This window comes from Stegodyphus dumicola, chromosome 6 (assembly GCF_044657685.1).
Source record: "Stegodyphus dumicola isolate Sdum_Otavi_A_Nest chromosome 6, ASM4465768v1".
NCBI classification, from domain to species: domain Eukaryota; kingdom Metazoa; phylum Arthropoda; class Arachnida; order Araneae; family Eresidae; genus Stegodyphus; species Stegodyphus dumicola.
This window is the reverse complement of record NC_140773.1, coordinates 212,546,174-212,569,322: the sequence shown is the minus strand read 5'-3', so window position 1 is coordinate 212,569,322 and position 23,149 is coordinate 212,546,174. Positions and strand designations below refer to the sequence as shown.

Here is a 23,149-nt window from a genome sequence, read left to right as displayed (position 1 = left end):
GAATTGCAAAGAGGTGTTCATAATTCAAAACTAGAATTTAAATAACATATGAATTACCTATAAGTTGAGAACTTCCCCATATAAATGGTAAGAATTGATAATCATCCAAACTCCACACGCCATGGCTACCTGCAGGCTCCATACGATAAGTAACTTGCAATTTTCTCATTAAAATTAAATACCTGTAAAATCAGCAACATTAATACCTAAAAAAAAAAATTCAGTTACGTTTTCTCAAACTGAAAACACTGAAAGCAATTACCTATTGAAAATTTTTAGAATTGCTTGATCAGAATCTTCAGTTTTTAAAGCTCCTATTTTAAATAAACAGCATAAAAGCATAGCAAAAGACATCTCATGACCTACAAATGAAAAAAAAAAAAAAAATACTATGAAAAATTTAATAAGTTTATAATTATAATAATCATCATAAGATTTAAAACAAAAATACAATATTAGCATAAAAAAAGCTGAAAAATTGAACCCTCTAGATATGCAAATTAACTACTATACAAGAGTCAATTATGTAGAATTGTGCACTTCTACTCCCAAAAATCTTAAAATTAGTGTAGATTTTGAACAAACTCTGTTAATTTCATTAGTTCACAGCAAACAAACAAAAATTTTTTTAATGTTTGTTAGTCTCCATTTACCCCTTTGTTTTTGAAGGAGACATATAGAAGATCTATGTCAAATCATTCACAAAATTATAAGGTATTTCTCCCACTTCCCTAGCGAGCCTTTGTGGTGTCAAGGTTCTGCACACTGGGCCGGTATTCCAGAGGTCTGTGGTTCGATTCCCGGCAAAGCCGTTTGCTATTTTTCATCTTTTCTGCCTCTAAAAAAATTCTAATGACTCTACAAGTGACGCCCGAACTAAAAGGGTTGTGGATGATGATTCTCCGCACCCAGGATTTGGCGACTAGGTCCCCTAAAACCCTAGTCACCCTGTAAAAAGGGGACTATGTAAGGTATTTCTCCCACTTCCCTAGTGAGCCTTTATGGTGTAGTGGTTCTGCACATTGGGCCGGTATTCCAGAGGTCCGTGGTTCAATTCCCGGTGAAGGCGGTTGCATATTTTTCATCTTTTCTGCTTCCAATTAACCTAATGACTCTATAAAATTGACAGAATTCTATTTAAAATCCACATTAATCTAAGGATTTTCTCTTTCATAAATTTCCACCTCCAATTTAATATTTCACACTGGAGGTTAATTTTTTTTTTTTTTTTTTTTTTTTTTTTTAAGCAAGTAAAACAAACTGTACAGAAAATTTGGTACTTGTGCATTATCCCATTAGCCATGAAACTGTCAGCAAACAACATAATTTAGCATCACTTATGTATAAGCATTAACATCACAACACACTCATAGCATCTGTGTTTTTCTCTGATGTAAGTTCGATAGATTCTCAATAAACCACTCTTTTTTTTATGAATAAGGATATACATTAGCTGTTACTGTGGTCATTTTCAGGATTTTGGAGGGGGGAAAGAAGTTTGAGGGCTGTAGAATCACATTTGTAACTACACTTTGGTTCATTTGTAGCTGGTCTAGAGAATTAACGTCTAGTGAATGGAAAAAAGAATCTCTGATATGGCCAATAGATCAACTAGATTCAAACAATCAGCTGTATGAAGCTTTACTCCTAGTATTCTAAGTAAGTTTCTAGTAAAATCAAAGACTATAACAAAATACTAGGTATCGATGAAAGCCTTTTTATGAAGCCAGTCAAATATGAGGGTAAGGTGAAAAGTTCTCGGCCTGATGCAGAGATGGTGCTCCAATCAGAAAAAATTTATGTTCCCTACCTGGATGCATGTGTCATTAGTTAGTATGACCAGTTTCAATTTGCTTTCTCAAGTAGTTTGTTTACACGAATTTTCGCAGTAGATGTCTTGCGTATTATTATGAATAATGGTATTATTATGAATAATGGATATAAAATGGATAAACTTGAATATCGAATAGTCATAAAATTCTTTGCTTTGGATGGATTAACCCCTAAGGAAATTTATCCAAAGTTGATAAAAGTTTACAGGGACTTTGCATCTTCCATGTCAACCGTTAAAAAGTGGACAGCTGAATTTAAACGTGGTCGCAGATCCCTCGAAGATGACTCTTGTGAAGGACGGCAAAAAACCGCAACCACACTGGAAACCGTTGAAAAAAGTGCATGATATTGTGTTGAATGATAGGTGAGTGAAGGTGAATAAGATAGTTGAAGCTATGGAGATATGGGAAGAAGGCTGCAAAACATCTTGCAAAAAGAATTAGGGTTTCAAAAGCTCTGCACAAAATGGATGCTGCATTTACTGAATGCCGAGCAAAAGCAAATGTGCAAACAACTTTTGCAGCAATCTTTGGACTGATTCAGCAAGGTTCCGACTGATTTTGTGTCACAATTTGTCACCATGAATGAGACACGGGTCAATCACTAAACGCCAGAAATAAAACAGCAGTCCAAGCGGTGGGTGGAAGCCAGTGGTTCAGCACCAAAGAAAGCAAAGTCCATCGAATCGCCAGAAAGGTCAAGGCCAGCATGTTTTGGGATGGGAAAAGTAATCCTGTTTAATTGTTTACCTTGCAGAGGGTAGAACAATTACAGATGAATATTACTCCAACCTTCTTTACCAGCTGGATGCCAAAATTTCTGAGAAGAGACCTGGTTTGAAGAAGAAAAAAAAATCATTTTTGACCAGAAAGAATGCACCTGTGCAGAAAGGAGCGTTAGCAAGAAGAAAACTGCAGGATTTTGGGTATGATTTGCTTGGCCATCCCCCTATTCTCCTGGTTTGGCACCTGCAGACTTCCGTCTGTTCCCAAACTTGAAGAAATTTGTTTCTGGAAAGCACTTCACATCCAATGAAGAAGTTTAGAGCATCGTAGAGGAATATTTTCGACACCTTCCAGATTGTCACATCCGGAAAGGAATACTGATGTTGGAGAAAAGCTGGACCAAGTGTGTTGAAACCAAGGGAGATTATATAGAAAAATAAAATAATTTTTTAACTGAAAGTCACCGTCTTTCATTAAACTTAGACAGATCGATATTACCGAGCTATTGCAGGCGCAACGTTGCCGGTTCCTTAAATAAAGCCCAAGGGCACATGACATAGTGAATTCTGGAAAAGGAAAACATCTCGGAAGAGAAAACGGAGAAAGGAAAAGTGAGAGGGGTACCAAAAGAAAAAAGGCCAAAGGCATCTGGCAGGTGATTGGAACTTGACAAGATGAAAAAAATCTGAACTGATCTCTGACAATACAGAGAAACAACGAATGCAAAACATGGTTCAAAATAGTATACTACAGCAACAAAAGTTCAATACTACTACTTAACTACACAAATTCAACCGATACAACAGAAAATCAACAAAACGGTCATTACAACATTACACTAACAAATCCAAACAACTTAGAGTACATCACTGTCTTCATCAGATAAAACGAAAGAAATTACAGCCACCAATTGAGGAGCAAGAGAAGATGCAGAGGCCTCATCCTATGAAGGTGTGAGCTGCAAGTGGTCTTATGTTGCAATCTTCATTGAGTATTTCATAGTTGAAGAGAGAATAGTTCACATAGTCGCATTGACAGCTTTAGAGAAGAATTTCTCATTTGTTCTTTTTATAAATTCTGCGATGGTTTCAAGCTTAAGATCTCTATGAAGAAGTCCATTTCGGATGCGAAAGTCAGCATCAGTGATAATACAAAGAAATTTATTCTGCACTACATGAAGTTGATGTAATTGATTCAGAAAGGCAGTATTCCAAGCAGGAGATGCATAACAAAAAATAGGTCAGATATATGTATAAATATGTCTCTTGGTTCTTAGGCTTAGGTTAGAAAATTTTCCAATTACTGGAAGAAATCTGCACATAATTCCAATGGCTTTATTTTTAACATTCTTAATATGGTTGGTCCAAGTGAGATTATGGTTAAGAATCACTCCTAAGTATTTGGCTTTTGTAACTAAAGGAACAGGCTCTTGAAAAAGGAAAAGTTTTTTTAACTTGGTGCATTTTTTGTTTTTGCGAAGGATTAAAAGTTTAGACTTACTGGCGTTAATTTTAACTCTCCAGTTGGTGCACCAGTCCTCTACAGTGTAAAGAAAATCTTGCATTTTATTAATTGCATGATTAGCGTTGACAGACTTGATGGCTATCGCCGTATCATCGGTGTAGCATGCAAGAAGAGAGTATTTGCCAAGTCCAGGAAAGTCCAAGATGTAAAACAGGTAAAGAACCGGTCCGAGGATGCTTCTCTGTGGGACACTAGATCTTATAGTTCTCAGAGTAGAGGTTTCATTGCCTAATGAGATGAAGAACATGCGATGTTGCAAAAAAGGAATAAATCAGGAGAATAAATTCTCTAGGCAATCCAAGGTTGAGCAGTCCTTCATAGTCAGACCGAGAACTTTCCATCTTACGCTCGTACTTCTGCAGCGGTGGTTATTTGGTGGATTGTGCAATGAGACTGATGAATGTTTTAATGTAAGAGTTGTAAACAGAAGTGCAGCTCAGAATTCCACAGAAACAACTGGTGCGACTCTGGCAGGATCCCTTCCAACTTGCATTGTTTGATGGTAGCCAACTTTCACAATCGATGGGATAATATGCAAGTACTGAAAATTTTTGTGAAGAATGTACTTTATGCCTATACTTTTATAGAAGACTTTAAAATATAATTATTTACATCGAGAAAATTCTTAATCAACTGCACTGCATATATTAGTTGCTTTTTCTCTTGCATTCTTACCAAATTTTTTAACATCACAACCTACATGCACGTAGTTGCAATTTATCCTGCCATCTTTAATCTAAAGTAAAAGCTTCTCTTCCCCTCTACAGAAGCTTTACCTTAAACAGCTTTTCTTAGCTCCTACCTACATTTTTATTTACTCCTACACTTTTATCTGAAAGCTTCTTTGTATCAAAACTAAATTAAATCTTTAGGATTTTAACTCATTATACAAGATTTTTACATTAACCAAGATTTTAACTCATTATACACATCTGCATACTTTTACTCATTAAAATCATCCAAAAAAACATTTTTGAGGAAGAAAGCTTGTAAACAATATAATTACCCAAATATATAATAATATTAACAAAAGAACAGAAAAATTAATCTTTTCTGTGTTAGGACTATAAAGTATATAAAATATTGTTCCTAAACATACCTGTTCCATAATCTATTCGTGTCGAATTGCCAACACTTTCTGTTAAATAAACAGCAAGTTCAATAATACTAGGATGCATATTTTCTGGTAAAACATTCTTCAGTAGAGATTCAGATTCCTGCATTAAAATACATTTCATGGACCTTTTAAAATAATTATTTAGATTCAAACAATAGCAAATATATTTAACCCTTTAACAGCAAGTTATTTACTAACAATATCTGGTACAATTTTATTAAATCATCTTTTGATAATATCTATTCTTTTAACCCTTTCGCGCTGATTGTCACATATACATGCAAGAAACGCACTCATTTCCCGGCCAACGTGCTGGCATGCCAGAGCCTTTTCTCGTTCACCCCCGGCCATCACACATTTGTGCCAGTGTCCTGGAATATTTTGACAGCTCTTTAAGCTATCATATATGTTAAAATTAGCGTTTAAATATCTTTTTCTTTTACATTACATGAAAATATATAAAAATAAAAAAAAACAAATAAAAAAATGTAATAAAAGTCTGAAAGCTTTCACATTTTACATTACGTCCAAAGGGACACTTTTAACGTTGTGTTACCTTTATTTATTAAATATCATGTTCTTAGCACTTAAACCATAAAATTCAGTTCAGCAGCAATATCGCAAAATAATTTTTAAATGATCATAGCTTTAGAATTTCCGATACGCAGTCTCGCATGCTGGAGATAAAAATGTTTTTTTCCAAGTACAGTTTTGCCATTGCTTGCTTTGAAATCAATTAATTTTTTAATAAAAAATTCCTTAAAATTTTACAAAATATGAAACATAAAATAAAACAAATTCCAAATTTGGGCTTCCAGATGCCCATATCCAGGTGGAAACGAACGTTATTCAAAATTTGATGTCTTTAGGTACCGTATCACAATGCAAGAAACATACATACATTTATGCAGATTCTTCATTATTTAATTTCTTTAAATATAATACAGGGTGATAATATTTGGTGGCAACAATTTGAAAAGTGAACCGACATTTATGGTGAACCAACGCAAAATGTTAAAACGAAATCCTTCTGGGCAAATTACCCCTTTGGACTAAAAATTGCTCTGAATACTTTCAGATTTTACATTATGCCCAAAAGGACTTTTTTTAAATATTTTGTGTGTTACCTTTATCTGTTAAATGTTCTTTGCACTTAAAACATAAGATTCAATTCAACAGCAATATCGCAAAATAATTTTAAAATAAGCCTATCTTTAGAATTTCCGATACACAGTCTCACACAATGGAGATATTTTTTTTTTTTTTTTCCCACACAGTTTTGAAATTTCAAATTCCAAATTAGGGCTTCCAGATGCCTATATTCGCCATTATGTTATTCAAAACCATCACGTTATTTAAAATTTGATCGCTCTAAGTACCATTTTTTATCACAATGCGAGAAGCACACATACATTTATGCAGATTCTTCATTATTTAATTTCTTTAAATATAACACAGGCAATAATAATTGGTAGCAATAATTTGAAAAGTGAGGCAACACTTAAAATTTTCAATGCAAAATGCGAAAACGAAATTAATAGCCCTTCAGGGCTAACACCCTTTGAGCTAAAAATACAAAAAAGTCTTTTTACAAAAAGTAAAATCGTTTACGTGACTCAGTGAGCTTAGTCTCTGACAAAATGCCCATATGAGAATCACTAAAAATACTGCTTTCTAACTCTTTAGGAAATGAATCATCACTCTCATTCATATCACTAACTGGCTCATTTATCACTCATCTGATAAAAAAAAAAAACGCTTGCTTGCTATAATAAACTGAAATCGTATATGGTATATAAGTAAACTGAAGGCTTTCCAAAATAAAAACAACACAAAAAGTAATAGAACAGAACCTCAGCTAGTAACCCTAAGACGCTACATAGTAGCAAAAAAAAAAGAATACAAAAAGGATTCACAGGGATATAGAAATGTGAATGTTTATATCACGAGCCGGTTGTGAAATATGTGTGTTTCTTGCTTTTTCATGGATTTAGACTTAATAGCAAAACACCCTCAGACCCTGGACAAACACTTGCAAAAGAGACTGTTGGCCTCAGCGATATGTGCACATTTGCGCTTCCCATCATGAAAGGGTAAAGAATTAATACTTTTTATCAGATTTGAAATTAATTGCATAATTTATCTCAGTCAAAAATTACTAATGTATAAAAAATACAGCATACATAAATATCTTTTTGCCTTAAATACTTGAGGTAAAACTTAAATATTTGAAATTTGTATCTTGTATACTACTTCATAAAACTAAATTAATAAAGAGAATAAAAATTAAAAAGATTTAAATTTTAGAAGCACTCTCAAAACCAAATAGAAAATTATAGAATCTAATTAAAATATTAAGTTAACTTATGATCTAAAATTATAGAATCTAATTAAAATATTAAGTTAACTTATGAATCAAATAAACATTAAATTCTTAATAAACATTAAATTCTTATCAGCACAGATCTACAGAAAACTTAAGCCTTTATCAGAAGCCTATTTTTTTAATTACACACTAATTAAAAATTGATTAGGAAAATACTGTCTTAAAAAACCAAACATAATTAAATTTTTATTATAAAAACTCACAGAAAATTCTTTTTATGATGGATAATTCATTATACTCCTAATTTCAGAAGTACTGTCAGATTTAAATTCACTGAAAACAACTATACTTACCCAGTTTAAAAATATATTAAGCAGTAAGAAATTATTATATATCTAAACATATTGCATTAATTATATTAGTTTACCTCTTTCAACTTTGCATAGAATGTACGAAATGCTTTGTTTCCGAAGCGCTGTGGCTGTTCTATGGGAGGAATTTCATCAATCCACTTATCAAGTATTTCTAACATATCACACATTTTATTAACAACCTAAAAAAAAAAAAAAAAAAAAAAATTTAGAGCAAATTAATTTTAATTTCAACATAAAAATAAAATAAAATATAATAATATAACATAATAAAAATATAATAATATAACATAAAAAAATCAGATCCTCTGAAAGGAGTTATTAATACTATATTATTATTAGTAGTACTATATTACTTAAAAACACATTTTTAAAAACTATACAAAAAGAAAATTATTAACATTTATTCATGAATAAAAATAATACCCTATATAATACTATATTATTATTAGTAGTGCTATATTACTTAAAAACACATTTTTAAAAACTATACAAAAAGAAAAAAATTATTAACATTTATTCATGAATAAAAATAATACCCTATATCAGGGGTCGGCAACCTGTTTGTCCTTAAGGACGCAATACTAAATTTGAAAATCACCGAGGGCGCATATTTTACAGATAATCAACAGGTATAAATAGGCATTAAAAAAACAGATTTTTTATAACTTTATTTTGTTGGTGTCATACATAATGATACATATAATTCAGTGTGAAACTTGGGTGTCAATATTTTCAGCTAATTTCTTATAATTGGGGATATATTTACAGTTCCCGGACCTTAAACAATTATCTAAATGTGAGTCATTAAGCTTTGTTCGGTATTTTGATTTCAAATATTTCATATTTGAGAACAAAGACTCGCAATTGTATGTTGTTGCACAATATGAATAAATTTTTAGTGCACATTTCCTTAAAATAGGATACTTATTTTCATCGACTAAGTTCCAAAGCATCATTACTATGTGCTTTTAAAATAATATCACTTTGCAAGCTTACTATTTCAAGGACATCATCTTCAGTAACACTGAATGGATTTATGAAAAATCTTAGAATGGGTTCTAATGCTGCAAAATCTTCAAATCTAGAAGAAAACTCTTGTATTAGCTTATCTATAATTTCTAAATATGATGTGGCAGTAAAATTTTCATTATTCAAATTTAAACTCTCAACAGTTCAGTTAAACTCTCAACAGTTTTTTATATTTGGGAAACGTGATAATGATTTTTTCAATAGATGGGATTTCAACAACACTAACTTGCATTTGAATGCATTTACTGCACTAATCATGTCAGCGATATGCTGATTTTTCCCTTGTATTTTTAAATTTAATTCATTCAACTTTGCCGTTATATCTGTCAGAAATCCGAGGTCGATTAGCCAATCCTTATTTTCTAATTGCTTGTAAAATTCACCTCTTGATGCAATAAATTCCTTTATTTGTGGCAAAAGCATGATAAACCGCTCAAGTATTTTACCTCTGCTTAGCCACCTCACTTCAGTATGTAAAAGAAGATCTGTGAACAGCGTCCTCATCTTCTAAAAGTAATTTAAACAATCTGTGTTGCATAGCTCCCGATCTTATGGAATTAATAATTTTTGTTACTATCGTAAATACGTGTTGAAAACCGATTGTTTTTGCGCATAACATTTCCTGATGTATGAGGCAATGATAAGAAATAAATTTCGGGAATAAGGAATCCTATCTACATAAGGCAATAAATCCTTTCTTCTTACCAGTCATCGCTGGTGCCCCATCTGTTGTAATTGACGATAACTTTTGTACAGGTAATTTTACATCTGTTATATACTTTTTAAAAGTAGAAAAGATATCTTCTCCTCTGGTGCTTTCCTTTAATGGCAGAACTTTAAGGAATTCTTCTTTTGTTGTAAAATCAGAAAATACCATCTTCACGCAAATTGCTAATTGTGATATATTTGTCATGTCTGCCGATTCATCCATCTGTAGCGAAAAGAAAACACAATTTTCCATATCATTTGCTAATTCTGCCTCCAAATTCTCTACAATTACTTTAATTCTTCTAGTAACAGTTCGTGCTGATAATTGCAAGGTGTTTATAGCTGAAACTATTTTCTTTTTATTTTTAAATTCTTCAAAAAGTGAATCAGCAGCTTCTAACATGGCTTCTTTCACTAATTCTCCATCTGTAAATGGTTTTTTATTCTTAGCTAGCAAATGTGATATTTTATATGACGCGATTGTTGCTGCTTTATATTGTTGCAGTGGTTTAGTAAAAAAACTTTGCTGGTTAGTTATTGAAGATTTTAAAGAAATAATTTTTTTTTTCTTCTAATTTCAGAATTCATTGGATAGTCACTATCAAAATTGGTATGAACGGTCTTAAAATGTCGTTCAATATTACTTTTCTTGGGAATCGCAACACTATTATTACACAACAAACAAACACACTTCCCTTTGTAATCAACGAAACAATATAGATGTTCCCATTCATCATTAAAATAATATGTTCTTTTTCTTTTACATTTATCCATGAAGGGTTTTGAAAGAAAAGAATTATTTTGGATTACTTAGTAGTTTTAAATGCACAGTCTACGCGTGGTCTATTCAAAATACGATCACACGCTAACAAAAAGTATGTGCGTGTTATTAGATACGCTCAAGGTTAGCAAACTGCTAATCTATGCACAATCCTAAACTCAACTGACTACCATCTAACCACGCTAGCGAGAGCAGTTTGGCTGAGGGCCAAGATGGGTCAGTTTAATTGAAGGGGTGTGTGGGCGAAAAACGCGGGTATTTTTCCCTCTCGAAGGTCGAAGGGGTGTGGGTGAAATCGAAGGTCAGGGGACATTTAGTGTCTACCGGGCTACTGCACTCACCCCTACATAACTGATAGATGTGCCCACTTCCGCCCCAAACCGGATGTTTACATAGATCTGGAATACGTGGTCAGACAGTACTTGCTGTATATCGCCGTTTGACAAGAGTAAGTAAATCGCTCTGGCTATCATACATTTACATTAGTCCAGCAAGGGCGCATTAAAAATCGATCGGGGGTGCCACGTTGCCTACCCCTGCCCTATATAATACCTTATTATCATAGCCTTTGCTTTGTAAATAGTGCCAAGATCATGAATACATCAGCAACACAAATTATCTTTAAATGGCTCGCAATGATAATGATGTTCACTTATAGTGTGCCTGTGATAAAAAGAGCTCCAAGTAAATTATATATTATTTTCATTTTTCATATAAATATAAAAAATCTCCAATTATTCATATTTCTCTCATTACAAGAAGATCACCGAGTATCGTTAATGTATTTTTGTTTTTCAAAAATATGTTTAAAATGTTTGATTTATTGAGAAGTATGGAAGATGCTAATCTTTTCTCCAAGAAAGATGCATGACATTAGTTAAAACTCCACATCAATAAAAACATTTGGAAATACATTGCAAGTGAAGGAAAAGCATTGTGATTCAGTTTATTTGATTATAGTGGTGCAGTTTAACCTTTGAATTTTGAATTATTATTTTTGAACTATTTTTTTAACTGCATTATGTCATGTACCTGAAACTACACCTTTAACTATGAAGAAACTCAATAAAATAATGACATTTCAGGAAGTAGGGTAATTCAGTGTTGCATGCAGATGCATGCTCTTTGTGAACTTCTTTTTGTTAACTATAAATGCTGTTAATGTTGTGAAGATGACTAGTGATTGATTTTATTAAGCCAATTAGTCTTTCTAATCAGTTAGTTCTCTTTCCAGTATAACGTGTGCAGTGATTGGTTACGTGATATATTACAGTGGTGACTCATAAGTGAAAAATCGAGTACATTTCCTTTATTATAAGCATCCAGAGGATATGTCGTCAATGTACTCACACAAATGTAAAATCATTATAAAAGTGCTACAGAAGAGATAAAAGCCACAGATATTTTTGTACATTTTCTTGTGATTTTGATGGCTGCTCATCACATGCATGTGTGTGACACAGTGTTTTAAATGCATGTGTGCAGGAAAATTGCACGGATTCAACAACATATATTTGAGCATGTTTTTCTCACTTATGGTTGGTAAGCAAACATTTTCAACTTCCATTCACCATCACTGCATTTTCATTAAACTGTATTTTGATACATTTCAATTTTCTAGCTGCAATGTTGCTGTAATGGGTGCTTTGTTTTTGCTCATTGAATATGCATGTTTGGGCAGCACTGCTTAATATTTTTAATGTAGAATTACTTTCCTTCATAATGGTCTAGTAGAAAAGCAAAAATTAAGACGCTATTTGAAGTGCGTGCAAATGCTCGTAACTTTGAAACTACATATGTTACAATCTATCTAAATGCATCATTAGATAGATGAAAGAGCAAACACAAGAAACATTTAAAAAAAAAATTGGACAAAAGGTATATGCATAGTAACCCATCAAAAATAGCAAAATTTTGGTGAAGCCAAAGCTTTGTGTGCATGCGAGTGCTAAGGTCATCTGGTAGACAGTTGCAAGTAGATAGTCAGTGTGTTCAGTGGTATTTGTTGTATCTTATTTTATTTCACTAAGATAATGATGTTGCAATTTATAGAAATTTGACGAGTGTAGCAGATTGTCTACTACTATTAGAATTTACTGTTAAGTATCATAAGAAAATATAGGATTAAGAAGTGGATTAAGAATTTATGTGGTTGATGTAACTGTTAATAAACAATATTTATTCTAGCATCCAATATATATATTCATCCAACTGTTAATTCAGAAGATTTTAAGATGTTCTTGTTTAGTGGACTGATGAAATATCTTGAGACTACTTTATTAATCAATGAAAGGTTTACTGTAGATACTGTTACAGATTTGGTATGTAAATAGCTAAAGTTAGTTGAATTATAAATTAAATTGTTTTATTCCCCGCGCAATGCAGCGCCTGACGAATATTAAAGGAAAGCTAAGCCGAAAAATTGAAAATACAAGATCGCGCGCATTTAACATTAAATAAATATCTCTTTTTGATTTTGAGAAAGTTCCATAAAATTCTCGCGCGCAATTTAAAATCTTATAAAAGGAGGAAAACCTCTCAGTTTGTTTTTATTTTAGTTAGCTTGTTGTTGTTTTAAGAGTTTGTTTAGAAAACTGCTCTTGTTGATTGCAGCGAATTCGTGGATTAGCTTTCTTTTAGCTGTTTTGAATTAACTTTTGTTGAACTGTTGAGCAGTTGAAAGATAACTACAGTGAGATATTGTAATACTGAAAGAATATCTGAGGGAATTTAAGCATTTTTACTGTGATAATAATAAAATTTTGTTCATTTATCATCGAACTTGTGCATTCAATTCAAACGAACCTGTATGCATGCAACAATACAAATGTTCCTGTTATTATGATGAGAGATTTCAATGAAGACGTCAAACAAAATTAAAAGGCATTTCATTTTATGAAACATCATTTTAATCTCAATATGGTGCCAAGTAACTATCCAAGTACACTTGGCAATTCATTTATAGATATTACTTCTACTATGAATATAACTGCAGTCATCTTAAATTATGTATCTTATTTCTCATATCATTGACCAATTTTATACAGGATCATTTTGATTGAATAAATGTAATAAATAAAAAATAAAATATGAGTAAAAATCTTTTGCTTGTTTTATTTGTTCTATAACATCCTCACGCTTCCATAAGTAATCCTATGCATTGATTATAGTGATATTATTATTCCTTGATGATAAGCCATATGAAAATTTTAAAAAAGGTCTTAACAAATCTTACTCACGGAGTGGAGAATAAAAAATATATACTTTGCTGCAAGACGTAGAACTTGGCAACTAATACCCATCCAATTTACTTTCACAAATGCATTAATCTTATGTGCAATACATTGGGGAAACACTCTTCAAATCTCTCTGGCTCATGCCTTCCTATCACACACAGCACTGAAAGGGCACTGACTGACACATTGTCACAACTGGCCATTGTGGCAGACAAAAGTCATGACCTGACCATGTCTCCTCAAATTAATTCAGCATGTAGACCATAGCCACCACAAAATTCTCTGCTGGAAGCACCAACTGCATAGCTCACTCAGCAGATAAATAAAATGGCCATGACTGTGGATCACAGCAGCTGCTCAAGAAACAAATTTTTAAATAATAAAAATAATCAAGGGCACAATCACAGCCATTCCAGCAGACATTATACAGAACCTTCAAACAACCTATGCTTTTATCATGTGAAGTTTGACTCCCACATGCTTTAAATAAATGCTAAAACAATGCACTCTCCCATGCTCTTTCCATAACCAAAGAAACTAATTTTGGTGACTCCATTTGGGCCATGTAAATCTTATTCTTTTAGCCAACCCTTCATTTAAATTGAAATTTTCCTCATTTGTAATATTTCTTAAACTGTTTTTTTTTTTTTTTTTTTTTTTTTTTTTTTTTTTTTTTTAGTCCAAAGGGGCTTTGTCCCTCAAGGACTATTGTTTTCGTTTTGCGATTTTGCGTCGATTCACTACAAGCGGCGAATAACTTTTCAAACAGTTGTAACAAAGTATTATCGCCCTGTATTATATTTAAAGAAATTAAATAATGAAAAATCTGCATAAATGTTTGTATATTTCTTGCACTGTGATAAAACAATGGTACATAAAGCCATCGAATTTTGAATGACGATCAATTTCCTATTTTGTAAAACTTTAACGAATTTTTGATTAAAAAACTCAAGTATTTCAAAGTGAGAAATGGCAAAACATGTTTATCTCCAGCGTGTGAGTCTCTGTATCAGAAATTCTAAAGATATGGTCATTTTAAAACTATTTTGTGATATTGCTGTTGAACAGAATTTTATGGTTTAAGTGTGAAGAACGTGATATTTAATAAATAAATGTAACACACAAAATGTTAAAAAAACACCCCTTTAAACATAATTTAAAATCTGAAACACTTCAGATTTTTTTTAACTGAAAAAATTCCTCTCAATTGTTGCAGAAAAAACTGGTAGTATTGCCAAAATCAGTAAGAGAGTTTGAACATTAGGAAAATGATTTACATCAAAATATGATATTTCCTAAATTGCAGTTTTAGGTTTATCTTGTTTGATTTGCCATTTTTGGTGCCACAGCAAGCATTCTCTTTTCAATATATTCTCATAAGGATCAGGAAGCTCATCTTTATAAAAATGAATATACTCAGAGCCCGACTTAGCCTAATTGGGGCCCGGGGCAAAAACTTCTTTGGGGATCCCCCTCTGCTTCATTACTTAAGCAATGAAGAACCAAACTTTATAGAGATATTAAAAATTTTATCCTCATTATAGATATATAACAAGAAAATTGACTAAACCTAAAATAGCTATAAAGTACTTTCCCTCCAATGGTAACGAAATATCGTTCTGTCCATTTTACTGATTTTCTGACAATTCTATGTTCATCATTAAAAAGATATAGAACATCTAATGAGTAAAAATTTGGCAAAAATGCTATTTAAATTTATAATTAGAAAATTAAAAAATTCAGGTTTTTTTATTGGCAAAATTTATCCATCGTAACTGCGAAAATTTAGCTGAATTCCTCCCTAGAAAAGCATGGATTTATGCAATAGATTTTTTTGTGTTCATACAATAGATTAATGAAGAAGCTAACATAAAACTAACAGATTTTACATTTTACTGACATTAAAAAAAAAAAAAAAAAATTTCATTAAAGAAGGAAACAAAACAAACTTTCTATTTGATTCAGGGCCCGGGACAATTGCCCTGTATGCCCCTGCCTTAGTCAGGCTCTAAATACACTCAATAAAATCATATGGTGCATCAGATCTTTCTCAGATATGCTGAAGTGATATAATTACAAGAAATCTGTCATTAACGAAGAAATTAAATTATTGATGAAAAGATTGAAAAACGATGTGCGATAACAGATTTCCAGATCTGTTGTGAATATGTTACAATGATGGTTTTGAAATTTTGTGATTCTTGGAAAAATCATTTCTATATTAAAAACTGTCACATATTTCTTAGCTGGAATATACACAGCACTGAATTCAATGTCTAAATTTTGCTTGCAGTTCTGTTGAAACACATCTTTTACTGACTATATAGCACTTGCAGTATCTAAATTGACAATTTGCAATAATCATTATAATAATGCATGAGTTATTCCTAAACATTCTCTCAGTGCCAATACTGCAAGAATAAAGATACACTTTTTAACAGCAAAATGGCTTTTTGAGACATCAGTAAATGCTTCTTTAATTTTTTCCAAAGAAAAAGCAATCAATTCATGTAGTTACGCATACTTTTTTAATTTGCTTTCCTTCCATTGAAGGAATAAGCTTTTTTAATTTTACTTTCTAATATTTTAAAGCATTTTAGACTTTAATAAAAAAAATGGCCACTTTGGTAATAATTCCAATAGCTTTTCTAACATCCTGAATTTTAGAAGAATCACTTAGACAAATTTTTAACTAATACACGATGTGAACGTAAGTCTTTTGGATCTATATTTCATATTTGTTGATATGTAATTTGAATTCAACTAAGATATGACATATGCAACAATGATGTGGCCTTCAATGTTTCGAACTCTAAAACAAAATATCTAAAAAAAATTAAATAAAAATAACTCAATCTTATAGACCACATGCTATTATAATTTCTGTGAAAATACATCTGGATGAAAAAAAAAAAAAACACCTAAATTCATTATTAGCTATAAATTTTCTAGGAAAACCTCTAGATAACATTGAAAGTGCGCAGATCTAAAAAAGATACAAAATATTTAGATTGGCAACAGTAAGTGTAACAGGAGAAATACTTTAGTTGCCAAATTGCCATTTTACCTCATGCTGCATTATTTTAACTTCTTATATATTCACCCCTTTTAAAATTTTACTAAACAACTGTGACAAATGACAAACTGGCTGGCACACATGAACTACATCATCAAACTAAGACAGTTCCAGTCAAAGCGGAATACTTGGTAAGTCTGCTTAGGACCTGTTACTATTTTCATGTTCAGCAATAGTTATGTCCTAAGGCTTCCAGAATGAAAAGGAACAACCTGTAGTTTAAAAAAGGAAAATTTTTAAAGAAAATTTTTATATAATTAGAAATTAGTTGGGGTTTTTCCATCATAATTTTATTTTGGAGCTGGCTTATATGCTATGCTTGGCTCATAATAATAATGTTGCATTCAGACACAATAACACGCCGAATAAATACTAATTCAGAAGTCAAACAACAAAAATCAGCGTTATATTTACCAGCTGAAGATGGTGGTTCGGTAAAACCATCGAAACTAGTCCTGTGAAAATTTGTTTGCGGTTTTGCAGCTGAAGATGGTGGTTCGGTAAAACCATCGAAACTAGTCCTGTGAAAATTTGGTAAATATAACGCTGATTTTTGTTGTTTGACTTCTGAATTAATGTTGCATTCTTTGGGCTTGTGGATTTGGAGTGATTGATGACACTACTTGGTAAAGAAACAAAACATAATTTATTCAGCAATATTACACAGGAGAGTTCCAAAGACACGTTAACAGTCATAAAAAAAACTATGATAAACACACTGAAACAGCAACACAGCCTTCAGGCTACAACGGTGAAGACAACTTCACAGCAAAACACTACTAAAGTATGGCTCCCGACTCGGTTTGGCCACTTTCAAGCTAATCTCTGAACTCAAAAGCACTACTACTGAACTCAACGTATACTAGATACTCACCTATTCTGCATACAGGCAGGGCATATATAGCTTATGACCTGCCTTTGAGAACATTCTCGGGAAAACAGTAAGAATTTGTTCTAGAATGTTCTCGCTCCGTCTATGGCATACTGATAATTTTGTTGCCAAATGGCTGATTTTGCACCAAATCTGGCAACCTTGCCATTCCTTACCCAGTTCTGGCAATCCTAATCCCGTTTTGAGGGGAAGCTATCTTACCATAACCCGGTATTTTGTAACAATAAGTTATATAATACTGATTGTTCAAATTCAGCCACGTTACCTCCCACATTTCTAACAGCATTATAAATGAATTAGTATATTGGAGAACCAGTGACATATTTTATTGGAAACCACTGGGAAATCATATTTATTTCATGTTGAATATTTGAATTAATATAACCCTCACACTGCTTAGAAATGAAGTAAAATTAATGTCCTTCAAAATTACAATTCTCATGCTCAAATACTTTTTAGCAAGAATTAATTTCAATAATAAAATACTATTAAGAAATATCGGTAAGGAAGAAAGGAAACTGTATCACATTTTTCTCACAATCTCAGTTTTCTTAATCTGGCTTTAGCCACTTACCTCGTTTACTACCAAAAGCTCACAGCTGGCATAGCGCAGCAAAAAGAAATGACTTTTATTACATAACACTCAAACTAGATATTAAATAACTCACAGATCAGCAGAAGGATCATTCTTAAATAAATCATCAGATATAATACTTTTTTTTAAATTGCTAAACTTTTTTTTTTTTTTTTTTTTTTTTTTTTAAGTTGATGAATATGATGTGTTTTGTGAAAAGATTTGGATACTATATATATAAGAGATAAAAAATACAAAATCATAATTGAAACTAGTAATACCTTAATTCCCCCTCTCAGTTCTAAAAATTGTAATGCCTTTTTCTGGATTGAGTTATTTCTAAATCAATCCATATCATACGACTTGCATAAAACTGATGATATAGCTAATTCAGAACTTGAACTCAAAATTTTGAGAACTGAAACTTTTCTCTTCGTGAGCTTCCAAGTTGGATAATTGCACACTTGCTTTCTACACTAGGCGCTAGCTGGTTTGCTGTCTGTTCCTCTCGTCTTATTGCAAATCTGTCAAAATTGTAAACATTTTGAAAAGGCACAAGTAGTGAGCCAAACTGTTCATGGGCATAACATATTGACTGATTAAAAAATGAAGATTTAATCTGCCTCGGCTGCCAATTTCCTATTCATTATGGATCAATGTTTCACACAATCAAAATTCTTGCTATTCATTATAAATTTAAAATTTTACATTCTGTGCTTTCTATGTTTCTAAGTCATCAACTGTTTCCATGACATCATTGTTTCTAAATTTGTTTTTATTACAATCAGTTGGACAAGACATTGTAAGTGCAGGTACACTAATAGAAAAATTCATTTGTCTTAGCAAAAATTTTCCATATATCAAGATGAAATTAATGCTAATGTAAAAACTGATTAGTTTATCAAAAAGCTTCTGTATATCAAGATGAAATTAATACTCTATTCTTCAACCGAATATATATCTACAAAATGGATGTATGGATTTTTGAAGCAATGTGATTAGTCAATAAATTCTACACTCAAGCCATTCTGCTTAGCTTTTCACAGTGCTAAACATTTATTTTGTGCTTGTCTAATATTTTGACAACCTAAATAATTGAATGTAAAGTATATAGTATGTTGAGGAAGTACTGGTCATTACTCTGTATAATTATTCCTTCTAACCCTCCTCATGCAATATAAACTTGAATCCTCCCACTTATTAATTTTTCACACATTATTATTATTATTTTATATATAATGGACTGTGGTTAAATTTTTTTATGGAATGTTATAGAGCAGTTCAATAAGGCACCTTTGCCAGAAACAGAGGCCTTTATAAGTAACTACCCAGCACCTCTTTAACCATTAGTGGATATAAGTCAATTCATTAATGTGAACTAGCCTAATAGATGGAAATGTTTGTTTTTAGAGAAAGCTATGGGGTCTTCAGTTTTGCATAAGACAAGAAAATTAGAAATGCAATAGTAACGATAAAAACCATAATTTCGGTAATACTGTTTTAAAATTTATAATGTTATAACAATGAAAATTAGTTATGTATTTTGAAATTTGTTGCGATTATTCAAAATAAGTAATAGGAATAAAAAGTTTTTATAATTGTGAGATTGTGTGTAAATTTTCGAAAAGCCTTCCCTGTAAAAGTACAATTATGTGGACTGTAAACTTTTGCCCTCAAAATTTTCAGAAGACTTATATATTACCAAAATTTATATTTTTCAATTATTTAAATTATATTTATTTTCAAATTATTAATTATTTTATTAATTTTGGACAAAATTACGTGATTCATATTTTCAAATTATTTCTGTTCTTCAAAATTATAATTTAAACTAGTGATAACCCCTTAATCTCTCTTCTCTATTTTAAAAATAGTAGTGCCTCTTTCTGAACTGCATCATTTCAAGATCAATCCATGTCATATGACTTGCATAACACTAATGACCTAGCTAATTTGGAACCTGAACTCAAAACTTTGAGAACTGAAACCTTTTTTTTTTTTTTTTTTTTTTGGTGAGCTTCCATACTGGATAATTGCACACTTGCTTTCTACACTTCAGCCTATTATGACTGCTGCTTGCGGCTCTCTTCTTATTGCAAATCTGTCAAAACTGTAAATATTTTTAAATAGGCACATGCAGCATACCAAGTTGTTTGTGACTGCAATATGTTTACTGAAATAAAAGTGAAGATTTAATCTGCCTCAGCTGAAGCTTCCTATTCATCATGGATTAACATTCTATGCAATCAACATTCTTGTTGTTCATTATGGATTCAACATTCTACATTATATGCTATCAAAATTGGAAAGTCTTTTTTATTACATATATTCATATTTACAAATTTTTTAAAGAACTTTGCTTTATTGAAAATAAATCCCAGTTTAATTTGTTGCATCTCTAAAAGTAGAGTTTAATTCATAGTATTTAAAGCAAATATTTGAATTTTACGGATGTTATTTATATATATTATTAATACTACAAATAAGATTTTTTTTTTTTTTTTTTTTTTTTTACCTAGAACTATAGAGGGGCCACCTAAAACAGAATCAAAAGCCATCAGTTATATGAAAAGGTTAAGAATCTCAGGTTCACAGTTCTGCTATATTATGTAATGACAAAAGAGTCTACAATTTTCAAGCATACATCCACACTGCTGTATTATATAATGATAAAAGAGTCTAAAATTTTCAACAGTATATACACACACTGTTTAACAGCTCCACGAAAATTAAAAAACAGTTCTAAGGTATAACATAGCATTCAAAAATCTGTCATTTAAAAATGTAGGCCAGTTAGCACAGGATTAATTGAACGTCAATATATCAAAGCATTAAAAATCACTCTGAAAACATTTCAAATAAGCTAGATAATCCAAGTATAACAAAGCAAAATAACATACATCAAAGACAAATGGAAACTTCTGAACACATAATCATAAAAAAAAAAAAAAAAAAAAAAAAAAAAAAAAAAAATCATGAATATAAGAAGGCCTAAAATACTTAAAATGATACAAAAATTAGGAAAAACCAAAAAGAAAGTAGCAAATCGCATCTATAAAGTTGAGACCTGCACACAAAGGGAAATAATACAGAAACTTAAGATGATATGTACACTTGGGGGGGGGGAAGTAGGTGGGACAGAAATAAGCAGAAAACTTATTTGATATATAAAATTTAAAAGATTGTTATCAGAGAACAGCAAGATGAAACAGTAAGCATATGAAAGTGGCTGAATTATGAAAAGTTGAGGAATAGAAATCTTGTTTACAATGAAAAACAGTGAACTTACAAATTTGACAATGACAAACTGCTGACATTTGGAAACAATGACATTTGGAACTGCTGGAGCCTTGAAAACAAAAATAACATGGATTGAAACCTGGAAGAAACACTTACGCTACTTGAAAGACAGACAATGCACTCAGCTGTATAAGGAAATGTATGAAATGAAAAGAAGAAATAAGAAAAAGAATCTGCAAACTACTTTCAATATTTATATTTATTTATGTAGTGGTTAAAACAAAGTGAGATTGAATTCTAGTTGTATAATACAAAGATTTGAGGAATTTAATTTTACTTTCTTTTAATTTCACATAAATTTAAAAAGACCACTACAGATGGATTAAAAAAAATGGTAAAAAACAGCTGGATGATGTAATGTCTGATACTCCATGGCCTCTTATATTCCAGCGAAAAGCCACACAGCTCCCTCTGGCGATTAATTGCTGCAGGGGATGATTCAATGAAGGTTTGAACAGTAACTAGATGACTGCACAATTACAGTAGATGTGCAGTCATTGAAATTATATGCCAGAGCTGCATGCTATCGTGCACATGTGCATCTTTGTCATTCATGACAGGCATTTTAAGATTCATTATATATATAATATTTTAAATTGTGTAGATGAAGGCAGTGGAACTTTTAACAGCTTTCGATATTGCATATCTATGCAACCATAGTGGATATAGTATATATCCATAGACCATAGTGGCTATAGACCATAGTGGCTGAAAGTAGAGCTAAGTGGAAAAACATGATGACACATTTAGCCCAACTGAGCTTAAAGAATCAAAATCTTCATTTTTTTAAGCATATCAAATCATTCTTTTGAAGCCAAGATAGCTCTTAATTATAGTTGAATATAATAAGTTCCATTTTAATGTACAACATCATCTTAGGCACATAAGCAGCAGCATGGAATAGCAGCATCTTGCCAGCAAGGAAACATAAGCGAAAGAGAACACTGCAACACAGAGGAAGAAGGGAGGGAGTCAGCAGTTTCAGTTAGAGGTAGAGAAAGTTTTGGTTTATAATAAATTTGATTGGAGAAGAGGTATCTGCGTTAAAACATTACGTAACATAGAAAGATCTTGAATACGGGAGAACAGCTGAATTTAGGGGAAGAGCACCAATACTAGAATTGTTAATTTTGAGGTCGCCAATATTTTTTTAAGCAGCTATCGTATTTTTTTTTTTTTTTTCATTATATCTTACATATTGCCCCTTTCAAAAGGTTGGGAGAGCAGGTTGATAAAAAAACAATTGAGCAGCAAAATATGAGAGATATAATTTTAAGAATATAAAACATAAAATTAACCTTAGAACAATTAAAAAAATTATAAGTTGTAAAATTTTGACTGAATTTGACATTTCACTGTCCAATGAAACTTTTGTAAATTGTCTTGATGAAAATAGTTCCACAAAGTAAATATTCAAATTTTTTCACAAAATAAATGTTTAAATAAAAGTTGTTCAAATTTTTCTTGATGAAAATATTTCCATTATAATACATATTGAGCTGCAAACTTTCATGTAGAAAAATAACACAGAATTTCTGATTACTTGAGTAATTTCTTCCCATTGTAGATACACATATTTAACACAATAGAAAATTTAATATTAAAAATATACCATCTTGCTTATGGTTAGAGGGTGCTTAAGTACAGTAGATAA

General features: G+C 31.5%; 1 protein-coding gene across 4 annotated transcripts in view; it reads right to left on the bottom strand.

Moving 5' to 3' along the window:
* LOC118199460 (serine/threonine-protein phosphatase 2A activator-like) overlaps positions 1-23,149 on the bottom strand; it is a 59,732-nt gene that overhangs the window by 14,823 nt on the left and 21,760 nt on the right. For all 4 annotated transcript variants that reach the window (XM_085819481.1, XM_085819479.1, XM_085819482.1 and 1 more), the window contains exons 4-7: positions 7,953-8,078; positions 5,182-5,299; positions 263-362; positions 58-182 (exon numbers count right to left, since the gene is read on the bottom strand). In XM_085819481.1, coding sequence (XP_085675607.1) covers positions 58-182; positions 263-362; positions 5,182-5,299; positions 7,953-8,078 — 469 coding nt within the window. The remainder of the gene's footprint in view (positions 1-57; positions 183-262; positions 363-5,181; positions 5,300-7,952; positions 8,079-23,149) is intronic.